The sequence below is a fragment of the Leopardus geoffroyi genome, chromosome D2 (genome assembly GCF_018350155.1).
Source record: "Leopardus geoffroyi isolate Oge1 chromosome D2, O.geoffroyi_Oge1_pat1.0, whole genome shotgun sequence".
Lineage (NCBI taxonomy): Eukaryota > Metazoa > Chordata > Mammalia > Carnivora > Felidae > Leopardus > Leopardus geoffroyi.
The window spans coordinates 18742860-18769385 of record NC_059334.1 but is presented as its reverse complement, the minus strand read 5'-3'; the positions used below and the strand labels follow the sequence as shown (position 1 = coordinate 18769385).

Genomic DNA, 26526 nt, shown 5'->3' with positions numbered 1-26526 from the left:
AGCCTCTTGTGCCTACCAAAGTGCGGAGTAAGTTTGGTAAAGCACCGAAGCTCAGAAAAACATCAGCTCCTTGGTGGCAGCATTCTTCCAACTTGCTCACCAGTCAACAAATAAGGAACGCACGTCAGTAAAATGTGTGCTCAGACATCAACTAAGCCATAATTTAAAAAACTTTTCATACCTGCAGTATTGCAGAAAAGCAGCTTTTAACACTTTAGTTTTATCTTCCTGGGCTATGGTTTCATTCTTTGTAGAAGCCTCAAAAACCATACTCTGTCAAATAAAAAAACTGTAATTTAGAGGTGAAGGTATCAGAATATTCTAAATTACTGGAATTTAGAATAGAAACTGGACCCACCTATGACAGCAACAACACAGATGCACAAACTGTTTACCATACACTTTATACCAGTGGTTTATATACTTAAGACATTGAAACAAGATGAAGTGGACCAAATGGTCAACAAAAATCTTATCAAAATGGTATATATAACCAAAGCAGTCTTGGAAAAGAAAAAATTGGAAGTATCACAATTCTAGTTATCAAGTTATGCTACAAAGCTGTAGTAATCAGGGGCGCCTGGGTGGCTCAGTCGGTTGAGTGTCCGACTTTAGCTCAGGCCATGATCTCACAGTTCGTGGCTTCGAGCCCTGCATCGGGCTCAGTGCTGAGAGCTAGAAGCCTGGAGCCTGGAGCCTGCTTCAGATTTTGTGTCCCCCCCCCCCGCCCCTCTGCCCCTCCTCTGCTCACACTCTGTCTCTCTCTCAAAAATAAACATTTAAAAAAAAATTACAAAGCTGTAGTAATCAAAACAGTATGGTACTGGCACAAAAACAGGCACACAGATCAATGGAACAGAATAGACAGCCCAGAAGTAAATGCACAATTATATGATCAATTTATCTTTGACAAAGGAGGCAAGAATATGCATGGGAAAAAGTCTCTTTAACAAATGGTGATGGGAAAACTGGACAGCTACATGCAAAAGAATGAAACTGGACTACTTTCTTACACTAAACACAAAAATAAACTCAAAATTTGATTAAGGACCTAAATGTGAGACCTGAAACAATAAAAATCCTAGAAGAGAGCACAGGCAGTAATTTCTCTGACATCCACATTTCTCTAGATATGTACGCTGAGGCCAAGGTAACAAAAGCAAAAATAAACTATTGGTACTAACTCAAAAAGCTTCTGCACAACAAATGAAACAACAAAACTAAAAGACAACCTACTAAATGGAAGACATTTGCAAATGACGTATCTGACAAAGGGTTACTAGTCACAATACATAAAGAACTGATATAACACCCAAAAACCAAACAACTCAATTAAAAAATGAGCAGAAGACATGAACAGACATTTCTTCAAAGACACACAGATGGCCAACAGACGCATGAAAAGATGCTCAACATCACTCATCATCAGAGAAATACTAATCAAAACCACACTGAGATGTAACCTCACACCTGTCAGAATGGCTAAAATCAAAAACAAGAAACGACAAGTGTTGGCAAGGATGTGGACAAAAAAGGGACCCCCGTGCCCTGTTGGTAGGGATGCAAACTGGTGCAGCCACTGTGGAAAATAGTATGGAGATTCCTCAAAAAGTTAAAAGTACAACTACCCTGGAGTGCCTGGGTGGCTCAGTTAAGTGTCTGACTCTCAATTTCGGCTCAGGTCATGATCTCACGGTTCGTGGGATGGAGCCCTGAGTCTGGCTCTGCACTGGGTGTGGAGCCTGCTGAAGACCTGCCTCTCCTTCTGCCCCTCTCCCACTCACACGCACACTTGGAGATCTACCCTTCAATCCAGCAATCACACTACTGGATGTTTACCAAAAGAATACAAAACACTAATTCAAAAACGTATATGAACTCCTATGTTTAGTTCAGCATTACTTAAAAGAGCCAAATTATGGGAGCAGCCCAAGTGTCCATCAACAGATGAATGGATAAAGAAGATGTACACACACACACACACACACACACAATGGGATATTATTCAGCCATAAAAATGAATGAATATTTGCAATTTACAACAACATGGATGGATCTAGGAAGTATAATGCTAAATGAAGTCAGTCAGAGAAAAACAAATACCATATGATTTCACTCACGTGGAGGGAAACAAAACAAACGAACAAAGAAAAAAAAGAGACAAAGTGAAAAATAGACTCGACAACTACAGAGAACAAACTGGTGGTAACCAGAGGAGAGGTGAGTGGGGGGACGGGTAAAACAGGTGAAGGGGATTAAGAGCACATTTATCATAAGGAGCACTGAGTAATGTATAGAATTACTGAATCACTACATTGTATACCTGGAACTAATGTAACACTTTATGTTAACTATCCTGGAATAAAAATAAAAATAAAGAATATGAATCGACTCATACAATTTTTTTTTAAAAAAGGATATATATAACTCAGGGATTATATTGTGAGTAAAACTATCTGGGGGTTTCATCATAAGCCACACAACCTCTCATAGGTTTGCTCTTACACAGTTCACCACAATGTATATTACTAACAATAACAGTTGATTTCAGGCTTAAACAGGGATTTAGAAAAATTTTAAAGAAGTAGAATGCTCTAAGATAGCTTCAGAACATAAGGCAGTATTACAAAACCACAAGGCTACAAAAGAATAAAAGTAAAAACATTGTTACTTTCCGTTGAAACTACCAAGTCATTCCAGTTTCGAATTACAGAAATAGTCTATATATTTCACATTCTATTCAAATGGAAATTGCCCCACATGATATTAATTTAGTCTTCTGTAAAAGAATGATACAAATCTACAGATCAGGGTATTCTGTGTTTCAAGACAGAAAAAAAAACTGATGGTTTGTATCCCACTCTCCCTTTCAAAATAATCCCACAATAGCAGGAAGCACAACCACCCAAACATGTGTGAATCCGACTACAAGGCATGGCGATGGAAAAACCAGAAGGAAAGGCAGATGAAAGAGCAGAGAGGACACAAAGCAAATCGGTGTGGGTGGTGCAGGGACAGATCCTGGTGGGGATTTGTGGACAATGAAAAGAAAAATTCCAAGATGATCATAGACATAGAATTTCTAGAGATTTGACTAGGGGGAAAACCATACTGAAAGGCACTTAAACTGCCGCTGGAGGCTGTTAGAAGATGGGCCAGATACTAAAGAATGAAAGCAAATACAAAATTAGTCTTAAAAACTCCAAGAATCACATAAACTTGAATAATGAAGGAAATGTAATCAGTACATTACTTGACTCAGTGAACCATAAATATTCACATTGTCATTAAAGGAAAAAAATTTATACTGGGACAATATAGGCAGAGGAAGGAGTGTAAGTTACCCTAAATCCTTACCTTCTATAATAGGAAATCAAGAGGTGTCTAAAACCGATAAATTAAGAGATAGCAACATACGATGTTACTTAGAAATATGGAAAAAAACACCAGAAGACACGGCTCAAAGACCTAAAAGGAGTTGCTTCTGGAAAGGAGGACAGAGGAGATGAGGGAGATAAAAGAATTATGTTTCATCACAACTCTTTTAAGCTGTTCAACTAAAACATTTGTGGGAAATATCTAGGGGCACCTGGGTGACTCAGTCGGTTAAGCGTCTGATTTCGGCTCAGGTCATGATCTCGTGGTTCATGAGTTTGAGCCCTGCATCTGGCTCTGTGCTGACAGCTCAGAGCCTGGAGCCTGCTTCGGATTCTCTCTCCCTCTCTCTCTGCCCCTTCCCCACTCATGCTCTCTCTCTCAAAAATAAACATTAAAATTTTTTTTTAAAAGGAATACTCTAATAAAAACTAAAAAGTCTTATGGAACTGCATTACCTCATTGCTGGGTCCAGCAACTGAAGATGCTAGGGATTCTTCAAGGTCTTCTGCTAATATGGATGCATTTTCCCTTGATGTAATAGACACCAATCCACTGTTTCTAGAAAAAAGAATGGGAAGACCACCACAGGAACCAGCTCCTAAAATACTATCTCCTAAAAGAAAGAAAAATATACAAAAATATGTAACAAAACAAAACAAAAAATGTTTTCTAAAATCTACCACTCTAGGGGCACCTGGATGGCTCAGTTGAGTATCTGACTCTTGTTTTCAGCTCAGGTCATGATCCCAGGGGTGTGGGATTGAGCCCTGACAGCGCAGAGCCTGCTTGAGATTCACTCTCCCTCTGCCCCTCCCCTGCACACACACTCTCTCTCTAAAAAAATAAAATATAAATGTAATCCACCACCTTAAGCAAAAAAAAATTTTGCTATAATAAAAACATTTTTTTCCTTTACAATATTCCTACTCAGAACTCAGCTTTTTAAAAACTTCATTGAGAGAGTGAGCAAATGAGCAGGCGGAAAGGGCAGAGGGACAGAGAGAATCCCAGGCGGGCTCCACCCCCAGTGTGGAGCCTGATGTAGGGCTCGATCCCACGACTGAGAGATCATGACCTGAGCCAATATCAAGAGTCAGATGCTCAACTGACTGAGCCACCTAGGTGCCCTGTATTTTTACTTACTAAGTAAGCCAAAGGGGAAGGAAAAAAAGTCTACGCTTGCTCAATGCCTTAATAACAATCTCCCTACCCAAAGTCAAGGCTCTTGTGTTTAAACTAGAAAATCTATGTTCCATCTTACTGCCCAACTTGGATTCTGCACTATGCCCAATCTCTTTAGATTAAAATTCCTCATTAGACTACCTACTTGGCTGTTTTTTTTTTCCCACTCTTGGCTAGCTCCCCTCGCCCCCATTCCAGTCCCCCTGCATGAGTCCAGCACCTGGGATTCTTCTTCTCCAGAGATCTGGACAAACTTCCTTAAAGAACAGCAACTCAGGATAAGTTACTATAACTAGGAATAAGCAATTACTTCTCTTACCATTGGTTCTTTCCTTCCTGGCTTCTTCTGGAGAAAATGTTACTATTTTTTGCCCAAAACAGTTTGGGAATTTACTACCCTTTTGGTTTTTCAGTAGGGTTAGGACTTCAGCCACCACTGGTATCGTACAGAATGAATGTCTCAATAACACTTGGAGGTATCATGCTTAAAATAACACTTATGGAAAGACAATAAAAACTGCTAGGAATGACTAATGAGTCGTTAATCATCCTTTCTAAAGCTGATACTATACCTTGTGTATTAAAGACAATTTTCTCCCGAGGAAGAGAAAACTTCCCAGTTCCAGTGGAGCACACATAGACGGCACTCTCAGTATACAGATAAGCAGTCTGGTTTGAAAAGTTTGGGACCATCAGCCGACACATAATCAAGTCTTCAGACTGAAAATTAAAGATCATATTTAATGAGAATTAGAACAGAAATACTTGTTTAATTTTGTTCTTTACATTTTTGTTTACTATCTCACAAAAATGACAAAATAATTCAGATTGTCCTTATGAAAACCTAAACACTACCCTTGGGATGATTTCTAAAATAAGTTTACAAACATCAATTGGAGAAATCATTTGTAGAGCTTTAAATAATTAGCTAATTTTCAAAATAATTCCACGGTGATAAGATTTTAACTAAAAGCCTATAACAAACGTGAGAAAAGAAATAAAATATTTAAGAAACAAAACAGATGAACATAGGGGAAGAGAAGCAAAAATAAGATAACAGAGAGGGAGCTAAACTGTAAGAGACTCTTAAATACAGAAAATAAACTGAGGGTTGCTGGGGGGGGGATGGGCTAAATAGGTGTTGGCCATTAAAGAGGGTACTCGTTGGGATGAGCACTGGCTGTAGTATGGAAATGATGGGTCACTAAAATCTACTGAAGCCATTATTACACTATATGTTAACTTGGATTTAAAATAAATAATTTATTAATTAAAAAATGAAAAAAAAAAAAAACAACAAAAAAACCCAAAACAAAAATAAACATTAAAAAAAAAGACATAAAAAAATTAATTATATTATTGATTTAGAATTGGCAAATACTTTATAAATGATCCCCGGTAAACATTTAGGTTCTTACTTCACTGTGAAGATATCAAGCACAAGAAAATGGAGTTCATTTGTTCATATATAAAGTCAGAAGCAGAAATAGAAATATGACCTAATTAAATGAAATCAGCAAATATATACTGTTATTAAAGAAGTAATTTTATAAATAAAACATTAAAAGGGGTACCTGTGATTTCATTCTGAAATTGTTTGCTTTATACCTCTTTTGCACTGCCTAAAAACTCTTAACAGTGAGTATGTTTTTCCTGCATAATCAGAACTATGAGGTTCGTTTGGAATAAAAGAACAAATTAAATGATTTCCTTACAGTAGTTAGTCATATTAAGAATAAGAATTTAACAAAATTTGATACTATACCACATAAGGTCAAATGAAATGAATTTACAGTTAAGACATCATTTTTAAAAAAAATTTTTTAATCTTTATTTATTTTTGAGAGAGAGACAGCATGAGCGGGGCAGGGGCAGAGAGAGAGGGAGACACAGAATCCGAAGCAAGCTCCAGGCCCTGAGCTGTCAGCACAGAGCCTGACGTGGGGCTCAAACCCGTGAACCTGAGCCAAAGTCGGATGCTCAACCACCAGAGCCACCCCTGTTAAGGCATCATTATTTTTTTTTTTCATTTTCTCATTTATTTATTTTTTCAATATATGAAATTTATTGTCAAATTGGTTTCCATACAACACCCAGTGCTCATCCCAAAAGGTGCCCTCCTCAATACCCATCAACCACCCTCCCCTCCCTCCCACCCCCCACCAACCCTCAGTTTGTTCTCAGTTTTTAACAGTCTCTTATGCTTTGGCTCTCTCCCACTCTAACCTCTTTTTTTTTTTTTTTCCTTCCCCTCCCCCATGGGTTTCTGTTAAGTTTCTCAGGATCCACATAAGAGTGAAACCATATGGTATCTGTCTTTCTCTGTATGGCTTATTTCACTTAGCATCACACTCTCCAGTTCTATCCACGTTGCTACAAAGGGCCATATTTCATTCTTTCTCATTGCCACATAGTACTCCATTGTGTATATAAACCACAATTTCTTTATCCATTCATCAGTTGATGGACATTGGGGCTCTTTCCATAATTTGGCTATTGTTGAGAGTGCTGCTATAAACATTGGGGTACAAGTGCCCCTGTGCATCAGTACTCCTGTATCCCTTGGGTAAAATCCTAGCAGTGCTATTGCTGGGTCATAGGGTAGGTCTATTTTTAATTTTCTGAGGAACCTCCACACTGTTTTCCAGAGTGGCTGCACCAATTTGCATTCCCACCAACAGTGCAAGAGGGTTCCCGTTTCTCCATATCCTCTCCAGCATCTATAGCCTCCTGATTTAAGGCATCATTATTAAACAATACTTACAATACTAAACAACTGCTTCCTGTCAGCTGCTTCCACTCTCATTTAGCTAAGGTTGCACAAAGGAACGAATCTAAGATGGCAAACAAAATGCAATGCCTAAACACTGGCTATTTAAAAATATTTCCAAGCCCCACAGACCAATCTCCTAAAAAGATTTGACCCTGCAATGGTTAAGACCAACAACTCGTATGAGTTGAGTTACTCATGAGTATGTTACTGTCATCTGTAATTTACGATAGAAATCTTACCTGAAAAGGTGGATTATACTGAGTGACTTCTACGGTTACTACATCAGACATTTGGTGGCCATTATCTTCTACTGTTATCAGAGAGTAATAGATGAGACATGGATTGTCCGCTGGGTGCCATGCAGCTGCCAAAATCAGGAGCCCATCACTAATCAATGAGAAAGAAAGATCTATAGCTCTTTGGAAAACAGCTTGTCTTCTCATATAGTTAAATATACACTGACCACATGACCTAGGAATCCCACTCCTAGATATTTACCCAAAACAAACAGAAACTTAAGTTCACACAAAAACCTGTGTGCCAATAGGTAGAGTAGCTTTATTCATAACTGCCTAAAACTGGAAGCTCAAGATCCTTCAGCTGCTGAACTGATGAGCCCTGGTAATTCTACACAGTGTGCCACTACTCAGCAGTAAAAAGGAAGAAACTACTGAATGAATGTCAAATGCATTATGCCAGTCTCAAAAGGCTCGAATACTATATAATCCCACTTATATGGCATTCTGAAAAAGGTAAGACTCCAGGGACTGAAAACACATCAATAGTTGCCAGGGGCTGAAAGAAGAGGAGGGGTTGATTACAAAGGGGCACGAAGGAATTTTTGGGGTGACGGAACTATTCCTCTTCTTGACTGTATCCCAAATGAGTGTGCATTTGTCAAAACTCATTGAATTATACACTAAAATGGATGAATTTTACTGTATATAAAATAAGCTCAATAAATCTGACTTAAAAAAACATCAAATTGGGGCATCTGGGTGGGTCAGTCGGTTAAGCGTCCGACTTCAGCTCAGGTCATGATCTCGCAGTCTTTGAGTTCGAGCCCTGTGTCAGGCTCTGTGCTGACAGCTCAGAGCCTGGAGCCTGCTTCGGATTCTGTGTCTCCCTCTCTTTCTGCCCCTCCCCTGCTTACGCTCGCCCCCTCTCTCTCAAAAATAAACATTACAAAAAAATTTAAAAAAAAAATCAAATCATCAAATTCAGGGGTTGGCAAAGCATAACCCTCAAGCCGCACTGTGCCCAAGTGAGTTTTTATAAATGAAGTTTTACTGGAATACAGCCACGTCCACCTATTTCTATACTGTCCATGGATGCTTTTGTGCTATCACTGATTGAGTACAATAATTGCAGTGAAGGCCACAATGGCCCCCAAAGCCTAAAATAGCCAGTCTGGGGCCCTTCACAGAAAAGGTTGCCAAACCCTAGCCTAATCTGTTCTTTGAAGTTTACTTTGGTCCAGAAGAACATTTTGTTTGTATTTATTTATTTATTTATTTATTTTATTTTATTTTTTTTCAACGTTTTATTTTTATTTTTGGGACAGAGAGAGACAGAGCATGAACGGGGGAGGGGCGGAGAGAGAGGGAGACACAGAATCGGAAACAGGCTCCAGGCTCTGAGCCATCAGCCCAGAGCCCGACGCGGGGCTCGAACTCACAGACCGCGAGATCGTGACCTGGCTGAAGTCGGACGCTTAACCGACTGCGCCACCCAGGCGCCCCGAACATTTTGTTTTTAATTTTAATAGTCAGTTACAGAAATCTCCATGTGAAGACAAACCTTTTTCTCTCTTAAAGCTTCTATGTTCCTCTCAAGCCTATCAAAATTGTTGTCCTCAAAAAGAATTAAATGGTCTCTACCCTTAACCCCTCCGGAACTTTCAGTAGTGTTAATTATTAGCCACTTCCATTCAAGTCTCAGAAATATTAACAGGGTGGTAAGCGCCCTCTACTGACAACTAAAAACAGGAAACGGGGTGGGGAATCAAACGAAAAAACCAAAAAAGTGGGAGCCAGGGACTCAGTGACACACTACTCCAAACCAAGCAGTCCTAACGTGGCTCTTACTCCTTTTCCACTGTTTTCTTCACCCAATTCCTGAACCTTTATCACTTCTACTTGGACTCTTGAAAGAAATCTAAAAATATCGGTCCAAATTTGTAACATACGGGCAATGACCTGGAGAGCTAATACAGGACATAGAAGAATGTTACGCATAAAAAGGAACTAATGGATTAACGACCCAAATGTGAGACCTGAAATCATAAAACTCCTAAAAGAAAACACAGGCAGTAATCTCTCGGGCAGCAGCTTTAGCAACATATTTATGAGTATGCCTCTTCAGGGAAGGGCAACAAAAGCAAAATGAAGTTATTGGGGCTACAACAAAATAAAAAGCTTTTGCATGATAAAAGAAACAATCAACAAAACAAAAAGGCAACTCACTGAATGGAATTTTGCAATTAATATATCGGATAAAGGGTCAATACCTAAAATATGTGAAGACATACAACTCAACACCAAAAACCCAAAAACCCAATTTAAAAATGGGCAGAGGGCCTGAATAGACATTTTTTTTTAATGTTTATTATTTATTTTTGAGGAAGACACAGTGTGGGAGGGAGAGAGGCAGAGAGAGAGGGAGACACAGAATCCGAAGCAGGCTCTAGGCTCCAAGCTTCCAGCAAAGAGCCCAACACAGGGCTCGAACCCATGAACCATGAGATCATGACGTGAGCCAAAGTTGGATGCTTAACCAACTGAGCCACCCAAGTGCCCCTGAATAGACATTTTTCTAAAGAAGACATACAGATGGCCAACAGCCATATAAAAAGATGCTCAACATTAGTAATCATCAGGGAAATGCATATCAAAACCACAATAAGATAACACCTACACCTATTAGAATGGCTAAAATCAAAAAGACAAGCATTAACAAGAGTTGGTGAGGATGTGGAGAAAAAGGAGCCCTCAAACTCTGTTGGTGGGAATGCAACAGTGGCTGGTGCAGCCACTATGGAAAATAGTACAGAAGTTTCCTGAAAAATTAAAAATTGAAATACTATATGATCCAATAATTCCACTATTGGGTATTTATCCAAACAAAACGAAACCCTAATTCAAAAAGATTATGCACCCCTATGTTTATTTTGAGACAGAAAGAGAGAGAGAGAGAGAGAGAGAGAGCAAGCAGGGGAGGGGCAGAGAGAAAGGAGGACAAAGGATCTGAAGCGGGCTCTGTGCTGACAGCAGCGAGCCCGATGTGGGGCTCGAACCCACGAACCGTGAGATCATGACCTCAGCCAAAGTCAGATTCTTAACCGACTGAGCCACCTAGGCGTCCCACCCCTATGTTTAATTCAGCATTGTTTACAACAGCTGAGATATGGAATCAACCCCAGTGCCCATTAACAAATGAATGGATAAAGAAGACGGAATATTACCCAGCCATAAAAAAGAATGAGATCCTGCCATCTGTGACAACATGAATGGAACTAGAGGGTATTATGCTAAGTGAAATAAGTCAGACACAGAAAGACAAATATCATACAATTTCACTTACATGTGGAATCTTAAAAACAAAACAAATGAACAAAAACAAAAGAAGACTCCCCAGAAGGGAGGTGGGTGAGGGAATGGGTGAAATAAAGCGGGCTAAGAAGTACAAACTTTCAGTTATACAATAAACAAGTCACAGAGATGAAAAGTATTGCCAAAACACAACACAAAAAAGGAACCGAGCGAGCTCCTGGAGAATGCAGTCTTAAAAATACCAAGGACAGAGGTACAGTTGGTTACACCGTTGATAAGGCTCTACTTTGAAGTTACTTTAAAGACTGCATCAGGCCGCCTAAGTGGCTCAGTCAGTTAAGTGTCCAACTCTTGGTTTCTGCTCATGTCATGATCTCACAGTTCGTGAGTTTGAGCCCCGTGCTAGGCTCTGCACTGACAGTGTGGAACCTGCTTGGGATTCTGTCTCTCCCTCTCTCTCCACCTCTCCTTCTCTCTAAAAATTAACATTAAAAAATAAATAAATAAAAATAAAATAAAGACTACATCATTGGGTGATAAGGAGCACCCACCGAGTCAGGGAGACACATCTAACAGAATTCCTTAGAGAGTGGTGCTAGGCCAGGTTTGACATCTTTAGAAAAACATTGTCACATTCTAAAAAACATGAAGCTGTTTTAGGCAGTAGAGATGACAGAACAACAGATAATGAAAATTTTGCAAACCAGTAAAAATTTAACAAATTTTTATGTGAGTATATACATAATACATTTATGATTTAAAAAATCCAACTTCATATCTAGAATGAAGCTATCTGAGGGGCGCCTGGGTGGCTCAGTCAGTTAAGCGTCCGACTTTGGCTGAAATCATGATCTTGTGGTTCGGTTCATGAGTTTGAGCCCCACGTTGGGCTCTGGGCTGACAGCTCAGGGCCTGGAGCCTGCTTTGATTCTGTGTCTCCCTCTCTCTGCTACTCTCCCACTTGCACTCTGTCTCTCTCTCTCTCTCAAAGATAAACATTAAAAAAAAAATTAAAATGAATGGAATGGAATGGAATGAAATGAAATGAAGCTATCTGAGGGGAGCCTAGGTGGCTCAATCAGTTAAGGGTCCGACTTCGGCTCAGGTCATGATCTCATGGTTTGTGAGTTCAAGCCCCGCACTGGGCTCTGTGCTGACAGCTCAGAGCCTGGAGCCTGTTTCAGATTCTGTGTCTCCCTCTCTCTCTGCCCCTCCCCAACTTGTGCCTCTCTCTCAAAAATAAATTAGCTTAAAAAATATAAAATAAATTGGGGCGCCTGGGTGGCGCAGTCGGTTGAGCGTCCGACTTCAGCCAGGTCACGATCTCGCGGTCCGTGAGTTCGAGCCCCACGTCGGGCTCTGGGCGGTGGCTCAGAGCCTGGAGCCTGTTTCCGATTCTGTGTCTCCCTCTCTCTCTGCCCCTCCCCCGTTCATGCTCTCTCTCTGTCCCAAAAATAAATAAACGTTGAAAAAAAAAAAAAAATTAAAAAAATATATATATAAAATAAATAAAATAAAATAAAATAAAATAAAATAAAATAAAATGAATCTGAGTTGTGTCAGTAATAATCTAGTAAAAGAACTTATAAGCCTGCTCACTGAAAATATAAGCCTTGGTTGCAAACTTGGCCAAAATGAGCAACAGATCAAGGAGCATCCATAAGCATTGGGAAGGCAAACACTATTCTTTTTTTTTTTTTGTAAGTTTTTTTGATGTTTTTATTTATTTTTGAGAGAGAAAAAGAGAGAGAGTGTGAGTGGGGGAGGGGCAGAGAGAGGGAGACACAGAATCCGAAGCAGGCTCCGGGCTCTGAGCAGTCAGCACAGAGCCCGACAGGGGGCTCGAACTCACAAACCGTGAGATCATGACCTGAGCCGAAGTCAGACACTTAACCGACTGAGCCACCCAGGTGCCTCAACAAACACTATTCTTAAATGAAGAAACATATGCAGACACGGATACTCCATATGGATCACTAGAGGGTCCAGAAGGAGAACAAGAGCCGTGTCTTGCAAACTCCACAAGCATCTTGTTAACATGACAAAAATGGGGGAAAGGAGCTTGGGGTTTGGCCCAGTACAGCAATTCCTAAGTATGTTTCTCTCTTCTGTTTTCAGCCCACATCTCCATTCTGAAAAGTGTATGTGGAAAAATGTCTGCATTGTGTGCCCACGTGGGTTGCGTCCTACCAGCAGTTCTAAATCTCTGAAAGTCCGGTAAAGATAAAGGAAAACAGATAAACTATACTTAATTAAACCATACATGAGAATTCAGTATATACTATTGTTTATACCTCTTTGATAGTTTATATAAGGTTTTCAGAAACTATAAAGAAGGATCTTACTGATATTCTCAAGAGCCTGAGAGAGAAAAATTATACAGCAAAACTATAATATCCTTCCAAGAAATAAGAATTTGTTCTACTAAATTAAATTACCCTAAAACACATAAAAACTGCCCTTAACTTCTGGTAAGTTGTGTTTTGAAGGATTCCAAGTCATAGATTGGCACTGATTACGAACTTTCTCATGGAAGCCATGTTACGAATGATTTTTAAGTTCCATATGACCTTTGGTATTAAAACTAAGTAAGACAGGATAAATTAACTTTATCAGACTAACCTGGGATCTTAAGCACCACTTAGAGCCTTGTTTCTAAGAGGAAATTCACTGGGACTATAAACTCTGAGTTCTAACGTGTATTGCCAAGACAAAACCTCACCCCACCTTCCTTTCTCCAATACAGCCACAAACACAGGCTTACTAAAGCAAAAGATGTGGACAAGTATGCCTGGTATCTCCACTGAGAAGAGAAGGAGGACAGCACGGAGCACCCACAGCAGCAGGGAGGGCATTTCTTAGCACGAAGAAAGAGAAGCTCCAGCCATGAGAGCAGGAAAGATGAGTCTTGAACTAGGGCAGGCAAGTAATATAAGAATACACAGCTGAAGGCTGAGAACTGCCTACATTTGTCAAATGAACCAGCATCTCTAGATAAAGAACATAAAATCATTGAGTGAGGTATAAAGTATGAAAGGATTAGCATTAGAAGAACAGATAGCAAGACTGCTCATCATTTTATAATAAACATTATTTTCCCAAACAACGATCTATATTCTTTACGAGACAGACTAACTGCTTACCAGTTCTGCTTCAAATCCAAATACCGAATGTTGACCCCTTCTTTAATAGCTTCATAGTTACTCTCAGATCCCTACGTGAAAACATCAATAATGTAAGCTCCTGGAGTGTAAGGATTTCTTTTCAACTTTGTATTCCCAGCACCTACTAAACGGTTCAAACAGTTATTAAATAAATAAAAATAATGGATGCATTTTAAAAATTATTAGGTAAATCAGTGAGTTCCACTATTTCTAGAGATTGAATGCGCCCTGTTTATCTGATGGCTAACAACAGTGCATTGCAATGTCATCTAAATAATGAGAGAAACTAGCATCCTCATATAACCATAAATGTGAATTACAGAAATATTACTGTTCCTTACCCAAATAGCATCAGTAATGTTTTCCTTCAGAGCTCTGTTTATATCCCAACTATGTGCTTGTTTTTCTGAAGAATCATCTAATTCCCATTTACTGATGTTTGAACTTGTCAGGCTATAAAAACTTCCTCTGTCTCCATCCCAAAGGACACTTGAAAGCTGTATGGAGAGAAGAAAAAGGTTAAGTTTATAGATTTTTTTTAGTTCTAATGTTAATGAACTATTTTTCTGAAATCTAAATTTTATATATTTTGTGAGTATTCTATTAGTAATCTTAGCAGAATTCTTCATTTAGGATTCAAAGAAAGGAGTGATCCTAAAATGGACCTTGAAAGCCAGGTCAGATTTTCATAGGCAGAAATATAAAAGCAGACAGCCCACAAAGAGCACAGTTGGGAGTTAGGAAAGTTATAAGGTCTTTCAAAGAGCAACCAGTAGTCCTGTTACATTGGAAATAATGCTCCATGTTACAAGTAGAAATAATGCTCCAATGAAACAGGAGGGACACATGGCAGAGAGGCGGGAATATGAGTTTGTAAACCTAGTAAGCAAGGGAGATATTCTCAATGGCTTTTGAACTCAAGAGCTGTGTTACAGGAAAGTGAATGTGGCAGGGATGTGTATAGTTAGTTACATGTAGGCAGATTATTTTGCCTTTTCAAGTATACACTTGGTTATGAAGTACAGACGTGTTTTTTTTTTTTTAAGGTGGGCACACGACTGTTTTGAGCTGAAGCCCTAATTTTCTCCGTTTCTCTTGTCACCATGATTCTGGCCACTAATGGGTAAGGAGGCCGATGGTGAGTGAACGGAACTGGCACCAAGAGCTTAGGGGAAATTTAGCAAGAGTATAGATTAGGGCATAACAATGGAAGCAAAAGACAGGGATGAAAATGAGACATGACAGAAATCAAATCTATAGTATCTGGTAAGTAAGAAGGAGACAGAGACACACACACACACACACAATCAAGGTTTATACCTGGGTCACTGAAAAAACAGGGTCATGGACAGAAATAAACAGGTCAAAAGAGAAGTAAGTTTTGAAAATGGGAGACAAAAAGGAATACGGGCCATTTGTTTTCAGACAGGTCAGGTTTTAGGTTCAAAGAGCATCAAGAAAGCAGATGATGAGAGCAACCTGAAATTAGAAGGAAAGAGCACAGTAGAAAGAAAACGTGCTTTCCATTCTAACGTGCCTGGGCACGGAGTCGTTCCATAACCTCAGGCAGTTTACATGACATCCCTGAGGCCGTATTCTCATTGGCAAACTGGGGAGAAAGCTCTCTACATCATAGGTGATTGTAACTGTTACTTGAGATAACAAATACAGAGCACCCAGCAGAGGGTACATGCTCCGTAAATGTGAGCTCCCATCCGCCTCCCTTCACTAGTCCAGAGCCTGAGGCACAAGCCCAGCCAACAGACCCAGGTTTGAGTCATCCACACAAACAGCTGCAGTAACGGGAGTGAACACACTTTTGGTTAAGTCTAAAAAGCAAAACTGGTCCTTAAGCACATTTATAATTTTACAAAACAGTTTTAATTCGAAGATTCAAAAGAATCCATATGATTTATTTAAGAATATTACAGTTACAGTGTGAGAGGGTTAGTACGGCATCTCATTTGATCACAATAAATATGCATCATTGAAAAGATCAAAGGTTTTATTTCATATGCACTAGTGTTCATACGGAGGCAATATCAACTTCATAGGAAACTTCCAACTTAATGATTTCATGAAGAAACAGGCTCATAAAACAACGTCATTTCATCAACTTACGATGAGATCAGTACTTGGAGATAAAATTCCCAAAAGAGAAGAAACCTTCCGACCAATTCCTGAAAGCATGCCTTGTCCTTGAGGCAGGATATGTTGATGAATCTTTCCTAAACTTTCAGGTATCAGTCGAATCAGCTGGCTTCCCGATGAGGACAAAATAAAACTTTCTCCCTATGAACAAATATTGTGAAATTCGTTAAGTAAGCTTCTATAACTAAGATGAAGAACATTAACAAAAAATGCTTTGATACAGAGATAAATGATCTAGCATCTCCCTTAAAACAGATTTAAAAGAATAAAAAAAGAAAACTTTATTACAATGATTTACTTATGAATCCATTCACATAATACTACTAATTCTACATAGGAAACCTTCAGTTGCAATTCTGTTTTTTTCATTGAGTGTCTGAATTCTGATTTTTAAATTACAGGTTCATCACATTACAGGTTCAACAAATCAAGTACCACATTTTATTCTTTGGTCGACCTACAGAGTGTATTTTAGCAAACCAGACTTCATAACGTCTAAGGGCTTCAAAGTCACCATCAGAAAATATTTCTGAAAGAAATGAATACCGCTGGCTACTATCCGATACTGGTATTTCAGAGTCCTAGGAGAAGGGCTTTCCTTTGTCCAACTGTTCAAATCCTAGACCCTTACATTCTTCTCTTGGCTCCTGAATTCCTCTCTGGCCTGTATGGTCTATTCAAAACCCTGTATTGTTAGTTGTTCACGTCTCACTTCCAAGTCAAATTACAGCTTTCCAATAAATATAAAAGAATATCTATTGTATACCTGCACTGCTGTTAGGAAACTGTAAGTCTTATCACCTCCTAAATCCACGAAGGTCTCTGTGTAGATGTCTTCACTGGCAAGGCTTGGCCAATAGCGGATGGATCCTTCTCTGGTGGCAACCATGACAGCAACAGCCTTGAAACAAGATCATAACACTCAGCAATCACCGTAAAAAGAAGGACCCTAAAGCTAGCAATTTGGTGACACTGATAAAAAGAAAACAGGGCAATTTATTATTTAATAGAAATTAGGGGGGAAAAAAAAACACCTCTTTTTTTGTATTTTAAAAATTATCACACTATAAAATCGACTTTCTTTTCCTTTTGTTGTGCAGTTCTATAAATTTGAACACACGCAAAGATCCATGTAACTACCACCACAATAAGAATACAGCACAGTTCCATTAACACCCTAAACTCCCTAGTGCTATCTGTCCCTTTATGATCAGACCTTTCCCCTATCCTAACCCTGGCAACCACTATTTCCATCATCATAGTTTCATCTTTCTGAGAATGTCAAGCAAATGAAACCATACAGAATGTAGCCTGTAAGCACTAGTTGATCTCACTCAGCATGTCTCTGAGATACATCCAGGTTGTCACTTGTATCAAGAGTTCACTCCTTTTTACTGCTGAGTACTATTCCATTCTATGGATGAAACCATTCGTTTATTCATTCACTCGCTAAAGGACATTTGGGTTGTTTCCACCTTTGGCTATCATAAATAATGTGATATGAATACTGTAACATTCATGTACTGTTTTTCGTGTAAACGTAAGTTTTAATTTCTCTGAGGTAAACAGCCAAGAATGGAATTGTTGGGTCAAAACAGCAAGTGTATTTTAACTACTAGAAAGTGAAAGTCAAGTAGCTGTACCATTTTGCATTCCCACCAGCAGTGTACAATTTCCGGTTGCTCTACATCCTTGTCAGCACTTGCCAGTTCAAGTACTTTGTATTTCAGCCACTGTAATAGGTAGTACTGTGATACCTCACTCTAGTTTGGATTTGCATTTCTCTAATGACTAATGACGTGAACATCTCTGTGACATCCTTACATCCTCTTTGATAAAGTGTCTGTTCAAGTCCTGTGCCCTGTTTTTAAATTGGGTTGTTTTCTTATTAAGCTTTCAGAGTTTGTTTTACATTCTAGATGTAAGTCCTCTGTTGGATATATAACTTGGAAAGATTCTCTCCCAGTCTGTAGCTTGTCTCTTCATTTTCTTGTCAGTGTCTCTGACACCAAGTTTCTAATTTTGATGAAGTCCGACTTATCTATTTTCTTCTTTTATGAATCATGCTTTCGGTGATTTCCCAAAACTCTTTGTCTAACGCCACGTCATGATGATTTTCTCCTGTTTTCTTCTAAACATTTTACATCTAGACCTATGATCCATTTTGAGTTAACCTTTGTATACGGTATGAGGTGTTTTTTTGTTTTGTTTTTTGCATAAGGAAGCCCAATGGTCCCAGCACCATTTACTGCAAAGACTACCCTGACTTCACTGAATTGCTACTGCAGCTCTGTTAAAGACCAAAGGGGCACCTCTTTGTTGATCTGTATCTGCACTCTCTATTCTGTTCAGTTGCCCTTAGGTGTCTACCTCTTTGCCAATACTAGTATCTTGATTCCTGTAGCTTTACAGTTATGTCACTGAATCAACTTGGATAATGTTGATTGGATAATTCCTCCAATGTTACAACTTCCCTTATTTAAATTAAAACACACACACACACACACACACACACACACACACACACACACACACACGTCAAGCATTTAAGTCACCTACCTGAGTAGAATGTGCTTCACCTGAGGTAGCAGAATAAGAGAGAGCCACCAAGTCAGCACTCCAGTGGAAGTCACTTGGTGGCAGCTGAAGCTCTTTGCAAACAGATAACTAAAGAACAAACCCAAACAAACAAAAAAAATCTTTCACATCAAATCCGATTCTTTGCATATGCACCCCGACTTCACGATTTCCCTTCCCTGTACATTTCAGAATCTGAGTCATTGCTGGAAATACCATTCTACAAACGTACTTTTTTCTCACATCTTTTTGATCAGGTTTTCATCAGGCCCTTCAGTCATTTTAAAGCAAAATATCTTAAGAGATATAGAATCAGAAAAACTTAAGAGCTAGACCAGACTCTGAACATCAACTAGCCCAGTATCTTTCTAGACTAAAAAAAGTCTGCAAGACTTAAGAGAAGTCATACTTCCCTTAAAGTATGTAGGCTTCCTATGGAATTTTCCCAGTCTAGTCTTGATTTATTTGACATCTAAAATCAGCATGACTACAGAGCAATTAATTATACCAAGGTGTCTAGAAAATATTTCTTAGCCTCAGCCAAATTATCAGGCTCCTTCTGCTAACTCTTCATGGCCCCCAGAACTTTCCCTCACCTATGCTCTTAACTACAAATACTATCTTCTAGGCAGAAGTACAGAGGCCAGCAGACATGAAGAGTTTAAGTAAGCAAGAATCCCCAGGTCCAACAGAACAATGGCCCAGTAAGTGACCAGTGAGTGGTTGCAAGAGAGTATGCCTCATCTGGAACAGACAGGAAAATAGGTTGCTGAGGATAAGTTCCTAGAAACGCAAATGATAACCCCATGTGAGAAACCGACAACTGAAAGTTAAACTAGCAATTGCTAAAATTGGTATCATTTTTTTCCCATTAAACACCATTCAGTAGATTCAGTGAATCATCGTCCTATCTTAGAAATATATAACCTCAGGGGCGCCTGGAGGGCTCAGTCAGTTAGGCATCCGACTCTTGATATCAGCGCAGATCATGACACCAGGGTCATGGGATTGAGCCCAGCATCAATCACGTGGGATTGAGCTCCGCACTCAGCATGGAGCCTGCTTAAGATTCTCCCTCACTCTCTCTCTCAAAAGAAAAAAATTAAAAAAAGAAATAAGCTCAGTTCATTAGCTAATGTGGGCAGCATTTATTCTTAAACTTCATTAGGCAGACTGGTATGGCATTCATAACACTCACTAAAAATTTTAATAACACGGATCCTATTTAAAATTATGAAAGGGGAGAAACTTTTTTTCCCAACATAAAAATGTGAATGTATGCTCTGTAATTCATACCACTACGAAAATGCAAATCTAATGAGTAAATTCAGATTGTGCCCTCCAACAACTCTAAAAATTTAGAGTAAAAATTAAGAGCCAACTGGTAATCCTTTCCTCTTCTCCTTCTAGCTCTCTCAAGAGCCATTACCTTAGTAATAGGTGACAGAGCAATCTTCCAAATAATGAGTTTCTCTTTGCAGACCAGACAAGCCCATCCACCTTCATCTATGTGAACAGTCAGCTGATCATCAACTAAAAAAAAAAAGTACATAACTTACATATTTAACCTCAAAGAACAAGAAAAACTATAACAAAAAAAAAGAAACAGAGAAGAAAAACTGTTAAAATTCCTTATACCAAGATCTTTATAGATACATTCTTTATTAGAAAAAAAAAGTAATTACCACAGATAAAAAAGATTCATTCATATCAAAAAAATGCCCTTGAGTAATTCAAGAGTTAGAGTTATTAATATCCAAAACAAGAGAGCCATTTAACTTTGATAACCACTTTTAGAAATGTATCTGAAGGCAAAGGTATATTTTGGCCTTAGGTTTACTATCTTTTAATATTGGCCATAAACAAGTATCTTACTTTCTACAATATTTAGTAACATTCATAATTTTATTTTGATACAGCAATGCAAATAATAATCTCTCTCGTTAAATATATAAAGAATTTCAAGAAAAAATTATTTCTTCAAAAGAACATGACTTTCAAATACCTTCTTTACAAGTTTGATAAATGACTTCATTATACGTAGACATCAAGGGTTGCATTCCAGAGTAAGTGACAAAACTAAATTAGTATATTGCTGTCATAAGCACTGGTGGTAAACCTCAGTTAAGTGTGTTAGCCCTGGAAACTTAATTAATTTGAGCTCTGCTCTTTGCCTAAAGCAGGGTAGAAGCGCAAAATAAAAGGCATCAATAATCTACAAGCTAAAATACTAAATCATGCCTAGGCTAAGTGTGGGCTTTTGCTGAATTAGAGTATCTGTTCAATATTTTCATTTCTCGAAAGCAATACAGCAGCTCCAAATACTCTACTGGTAAACCTGTGAGGTCCCTGACTTAACACACAGCACTTGGTAGGTTTCCCTATTTGGAAAAGTTCTTCAAGTTTACACACCCTTAAGTTTACACATTCTGATTTTGAGGGACTCTCTCCTCTGAGGCTGTGTACTATTTGTTATTAACAGTCTGGTGGCATGAACCAGGAGTATGTTAAAAGGCTTAAATACTATTTGAGCTGAAATTTTTAGAGGACTAAAGAAAAATATAATACATGCTATATATAATTAAAACAAGAAAAGTACATGATGGAGGTTACAGTGGAAGTTTAGTTGTCTGAAAACCTCTGTACCTGGATTCCCAAGGACTCACAGGCAAGATACGTAGTTCAAGTTGATGAGAAATATTCCTTCTAGAATGGAGTACTTTAAACTTATTTGACCATCATTCACAATATGAGATATATTTTATATCATGATGCATTCACATGTAATTTAAGTAAAACACACAAAACTTATGTAACATTATGACATAAAATGCACTCTGATGTTTTGCTTTCAATTTTTTTAAGTGCTGGCCATGAGCCACTAAACTGATTTCAGTCACTACCTACAGTTTGAAAAACAATGTTCCAAAAACATCACAGAAATCTAGAATTGAATCATAAATAAAAATGACTTGGGCAGATCATGGAGGATGCTGTGAATTTTGTTCTGCCAGTCACCCAACCCCTTATCCTTACTGTTGCCTTTCTGACGCTTGCGTGACTGCATCTTCCAAACTCCCACTCTAATTCTCTGCCAACAGAATCTTCTGAAGGTACTTTACACTGATAACATAAATGTGTACATATAGCCTCTGGGATACTACAAAGGATCCAGAAATGGAGGTAAGACTTGATCTTATAATAACGTTATTATACCCATACTCATAACATGACGGAGTGGTCTTTTAAGCTAAGCTTCACACTCGCAATCAAATTTTGAAATTGGACTGAGTTTTGCATACGCAGTGTTTACGACCATTGAAGAAGTAATCTGTGCTAAAAATGAACTCATTCTGCTTCTCAAATTTATTATATTTTGCAATTCATGGAAAACCAAATGTTACCTGTTTCTACCCCATTTAAGTGAAGGTATACCAGAGAAAGCACAAATTTCAATCTCGGACCCAGGGACAGGCTTCATTTTGAATTGCTAATATAGGTGAATGGAAATGACACTCACCTTCAGCCAATGTTAGGGCTTCCATTACTTTAACAGGGAGAGAAGATCCAAATGTTTTCACATCATAGTTCATAGACTCAGTTACACAGTGGTGTGGCAGCATTCGTGTAGGTGTTCCTCTAAAGAAAAGAGACCATACAACTTGCATCATATTTAAAATTTTCCGTTATGCTTACTTTTATGTACTATTTTCATATAAAGAAAAGATCTTTGATAAACAAGAAAAAAATGAGCTGTAGCAGTAAAAGAAAACTCTGGCTCATGTGTACTGTGTAAATATATTTTACATTAAAAAAAGACTGACAGGATATAGGAAAATTTGGCTTCTGACTCTTGGGCTCTAGTAATCAGATGCGTGCTCCGTTCACTTAAACTCTTTATATAACTGTATCCTTTGCTATGTAATACAAAGGTTGGACTAGATCAGCATTTTCCAAATTGTGGGTCATTGTGAGGGTCTCAATTAACATTTCTGAAAAATAAAATCGAATATAAACTAGAATTTATCCTACACTGTGGCCAAAAAGTTTTACAAACATTGGATTAGATTATCTTTTAGCTCTCATCAGCTCTGGAATTTTTTTTTTAATGTTTATTTATTTTTGAGAGAGAGAGAGAGAGACAGAGCACAAGAGGGGGACGGCGGAGAGAGAGGGAGACACAGAATCCAAAGCAGGCTCCAAGCTCCGAGCTGTCAGCACAGAGCCTGACGCAGGGCTTGAACTCACAGACGATGAGATCGTGACCTGAGCCAAAGTCGGATGCTTAACCACCTGAGCCACCCAGGTGCCCCTAGAATTTTTTTTAATTGAAGTATAACTGACACACAACGTTACTTTAGTTTCAGATGTACAACATGGTGATTCGAAACTCTATGCTATGCTCACAAGGGCAGTTACCATCTGTCACCACGCAACCCTATTACAGTACTGTTGACTATATTCCCTAGGCTGTACTTTTCATCACCATTATTTACCCATTTCCTAACTGGAAGCCTGTACCTCTCACTCCCCTTCACCCATTTTGCCCTCATCAGCTCTAGGATTACATGAAATCTACCAGATTTCTATAACTAAGAAATTAAATAGGGTCATGAGTATCTGCTGTTACCTGTTCTTTAAGAGCAGATACAGTGTAGAAATTAGATCTTTTCACCTTGTCAACATTCAAAAAATAATGTAAAGTTACCAGTATAAAATTTATTCCATCTCTTATCATGAGGATTAAGTGAGCTTTGTTTCTTGAGAGTATTACAACAAAGATTTTTCTTTAAATGATCACTGGAAAGTAAAAAGAGATTTGAAACAAAACGCATTAAATAAAGTACAGCTTTACTTTTCTCAAAGGTAGTAAAAAAAAACACTGACAAGATCACCACTTTGAAGAGCACTTTCGAGATGTAAAAGTCAAAGATGCAGTGAATTCTTTAAAAATCATGTCTCCTTGGAGCACCCGGGTGGCTCAGTGGGTTAAACAACCAAATCCTCTTTTCTGCTCAGGTCATGATCTCACGGTTGGTGAGTTTGAGCCCCACATCGGGCTCCGAGATGACAGTGTGGAGCCTTGGGATTCTCTCTCTCTCTCTGCCCCTCCTGTGCACACTCTCTCTCAAAGTAAGTAAAATAAACTTAAAAAAAATTAAAAATCGGGGCTTCTGGGTGGCTCAGTCGGTTAAGCGGCCGACTTCGGCTCAGGTCACGATCTCGCGGTCCGTGAGTTCGAGCCCCGCGTCGGCTCTGTGCTGACAGCTCAGAGCCTGGAGCCTGTTTCGGATTCTGTGTCTCCCTCTCTCTGACCCTCCCCTGTTCATGCTCTGTCTCTCCCTGTCTCAAAAATAAATAAAACGTTAAAAAAGTTTTTTTAAAAAAATTAAAAATCATTTCTCCTTTAAAATATTGCAAGCATCTATAGATAAATTTTAACTATAAGCTCAAGACCCAATATTACACTTTTCTTGCAAAGGAAAATTCTTTTTTCGTAGATGAATTCGGAGGAAACTACTCAGAAACATGTTACCTTCTAAAGTTGTAGATTAATTATGAAAGCGGGATGCAGAGTATGGTTTAAGGAATGATGTGGACTGATGTGCCACACTTTTATTTGGGAACAAAACTACTATTCTTATCTCACTGCTAGGAAAGACTTTCCCCTATTAATTTAGCTGCAAAGATAACTTCTCTTGCTAAAAGTCATGTAATTATCAGTCAGCAGATATTAATGGCAGTAACTATGTTAGGCATAACATGACTTTCCAGAACTGGAGATCCTCATTCCCACCGTCGTCGAGGGTTTTCGTATTGATTCATTTGGCCTTAAGAGAAGCAGGCTCAGGTCGCCTATTATTGCCATTTCACCAAATGAATCATGACTGACTTACAATGGAAGACGGGGGTAGTAAGGAGGCAGGTCACCACCGACTGAAATCCAATTTGTTCACTTCTACACAGAGGTAATTCCATGAAAAGTGCAAAGTGAAGGCTTAAGAGATGAATTAAACTGAGGCTGAAGTAACTACTCGCAAAGATGGCGAAGGTCTAGTTCCCCCAGCCTTGGCATTACCTCCCCGCCCCCTCCTCCGCGTTCCGAAGGCGTCTGGAGACACTACCCCATCAGGTCCACTGAAGCCCGTAAGCCTATTGTTCACCAGACCCAACCGGGGACGATCACCTACCGCGAGCTCAGCGAGCTACGCCGGCCGACCGGCGAAAAGAGCGCCGGGGAGCTGACTGCAGACCCCAGGGATAGACCTTTCCTGCTTGTCGCCCGGGGCGTGGAGCCCGGCCCGACTCCGGCCAGCGGGCCCCTTCGAGTCCCGGGCCCCGGTGTCCGCGGAGAGGAGACGGCCGGGAACATGACGGAAAGGAGAGGCGACAGATACTCCGCCTGTGGGGCTGAAACTCCGCTCGCGCGCGGAGCTTCAACACCCGGGAGCGGGAGGGCGCGCGCTGATGACGTAAAAGCACGGCGCCGAGCCGCGGGGCGTGGTCGAGGTGGCGGGGGAAAGCGCGGGGGAAAGCGCGCGGTCAGACGTCAAAGGGCCGCGCCGAGGCGCGGGGCGTGGTGGGGGCGGTTTGGAAGGGAGCACGCCGTAATGACGTCAGAGGGTAGCGTCCCGCCGCGAGGCGTGATCGCAGCGGTGACTAGTGTGGAGGGTTCTAGGCAGCTGGCGGGTGTCTCTAGCCTCCGGAGAAGTGAAACTGGAAAGCCAGGTGCCCTTCTCGACTCCGGTGGGTGGGGCTGGCCCGCTAGCAGCCTGAAGGCAAAGCCTCTCTGCACGCTGGTCTTTTCTGAGCCTCTTGGGGAACTGGAAAGCGTCCGTCGCTGAGAAGGGAGAAAAACCGAAAAGCTGTCACTGGTTTCACTCTTAGCGTTGTATTTGTTGGTCTCTAGGTTTGTCATTCCCCATTCAGCCCCGCACTGTCTCATCCACGCTAGTAACACCCCAAGTCCACCAATATCCCGGATCTTGGTCAAAAACTGCGGGCTCCTAACACTTTGCCCTGCATGTCCTGCAGACTCCTCACAATACACCTGCTAAATTCTTGTTTTCCTTTTGGACCCCTCTCCTACCACCTCTGCCCTCCTTGGTAAAATTGGCCGATCACCCAAGTCAAAAATAAGAGCGCTACCCTAGAGTCATTCTTCACACTTCCCGCCACTGCAACAGGCTGGTACACTGTGGCTCCTGAGTACAGTCCATGGATGTCAGCCTCCCGCAGTGTACGGTGGGGACCGCGAATGAAACAGTAGATACTCCGAACTATGCCTTGGGGCAGCGGAGTGCTTCTTTATCACTACCGAGGATGCGACATTTTCCTAGTGGCTGCCATTTCCTAATTAAAAAAAAAAAAAAAATTCATTTCCTTACTTTGGGCCTCATTTTAAATAGCATAGTCTCTCACACGGGGAAATCAAGAAGAAGGGGATAGCGTAGTGCGGTGGCTCTCACACTGAAGGGTGCTTCATCATCTGAAGGGCTTGTTAAGCCGCATTGCTGCCCACCCACAGCGTCTGAGTCCTAGGTCTGGGCTAAGACTTGCGTGTTTACATTTCTAACAAGTTTCCAGGTGTTGGTGATGCTGCTGTCTGGGGATATTTTGATAACGACTGGTGTAGTAATTGAGTGCATAGACTCGAATCAAATGGGACTTGCTTCAAATCTCACCTCTGCTATTTGCTATCTGTGTCACCTTTTTGAGCCTTTGTTAGATTACGAATAGTACTCACTTG

General features: G+C 39.8%; 1 protein-coding gene across 3 annotated transcripts in view; it reads right to left on the bottom strand.

Moving 5' to 3' along the window:
- Positions 1-25264, bottom strand: part of NUP133 (nucleoporin 133) — a 58981-nt gene extending 33717 nt beyond the window's left edge. For 2 of the 3 annotated variants that reach the window (XM_045437430.1, XM_045437428.1), the window contains exons 1-12: positions 24968-25254; positions 22297-22415; positions 20206-20309; positions 18759-18866; positions 16966-17100; positions 16170-16340; positions 14390-14545; positions 14028-14098; positions 7573-7720; positions 5133-5280; positions 3834-3991; positions 182-273 (exon numbers count right to left, since the gene is read on the bottom strand). In XM_045437430.1, the coding sequence (XP_045293386.1) occupies positions 182-273; positions 3834-3991; positions 5133-5280; positions 7573-7720; positions 14028-14098; positions 14390-14545; positions 16170-16340; positions 16966-17100; positions 18759-18866; positions 20206-20309; positions 22297-22415; positions 24968-25149 (1592 nt within the window). In that variant the 5' untranslated portion in view covers positions 25150-25254. Of the gene's footprint in view, positions 1-181; positions 274-3833; positions 3992-5132; positions 5281-7572; positions 7721-14027; positions 14099-14389; positions 14546-16169; positions 16341-16965; positions 17101-18758; positions 18867-20205; positions 20310-22296; positions 22416-24967 lie in introns of all 3 variants that reach the window. The other variant, XM_045437429.1, reaches the window with a different exon arrangement.
- Positions 25265-26526: the final 1262 nt, after the last annotated feature.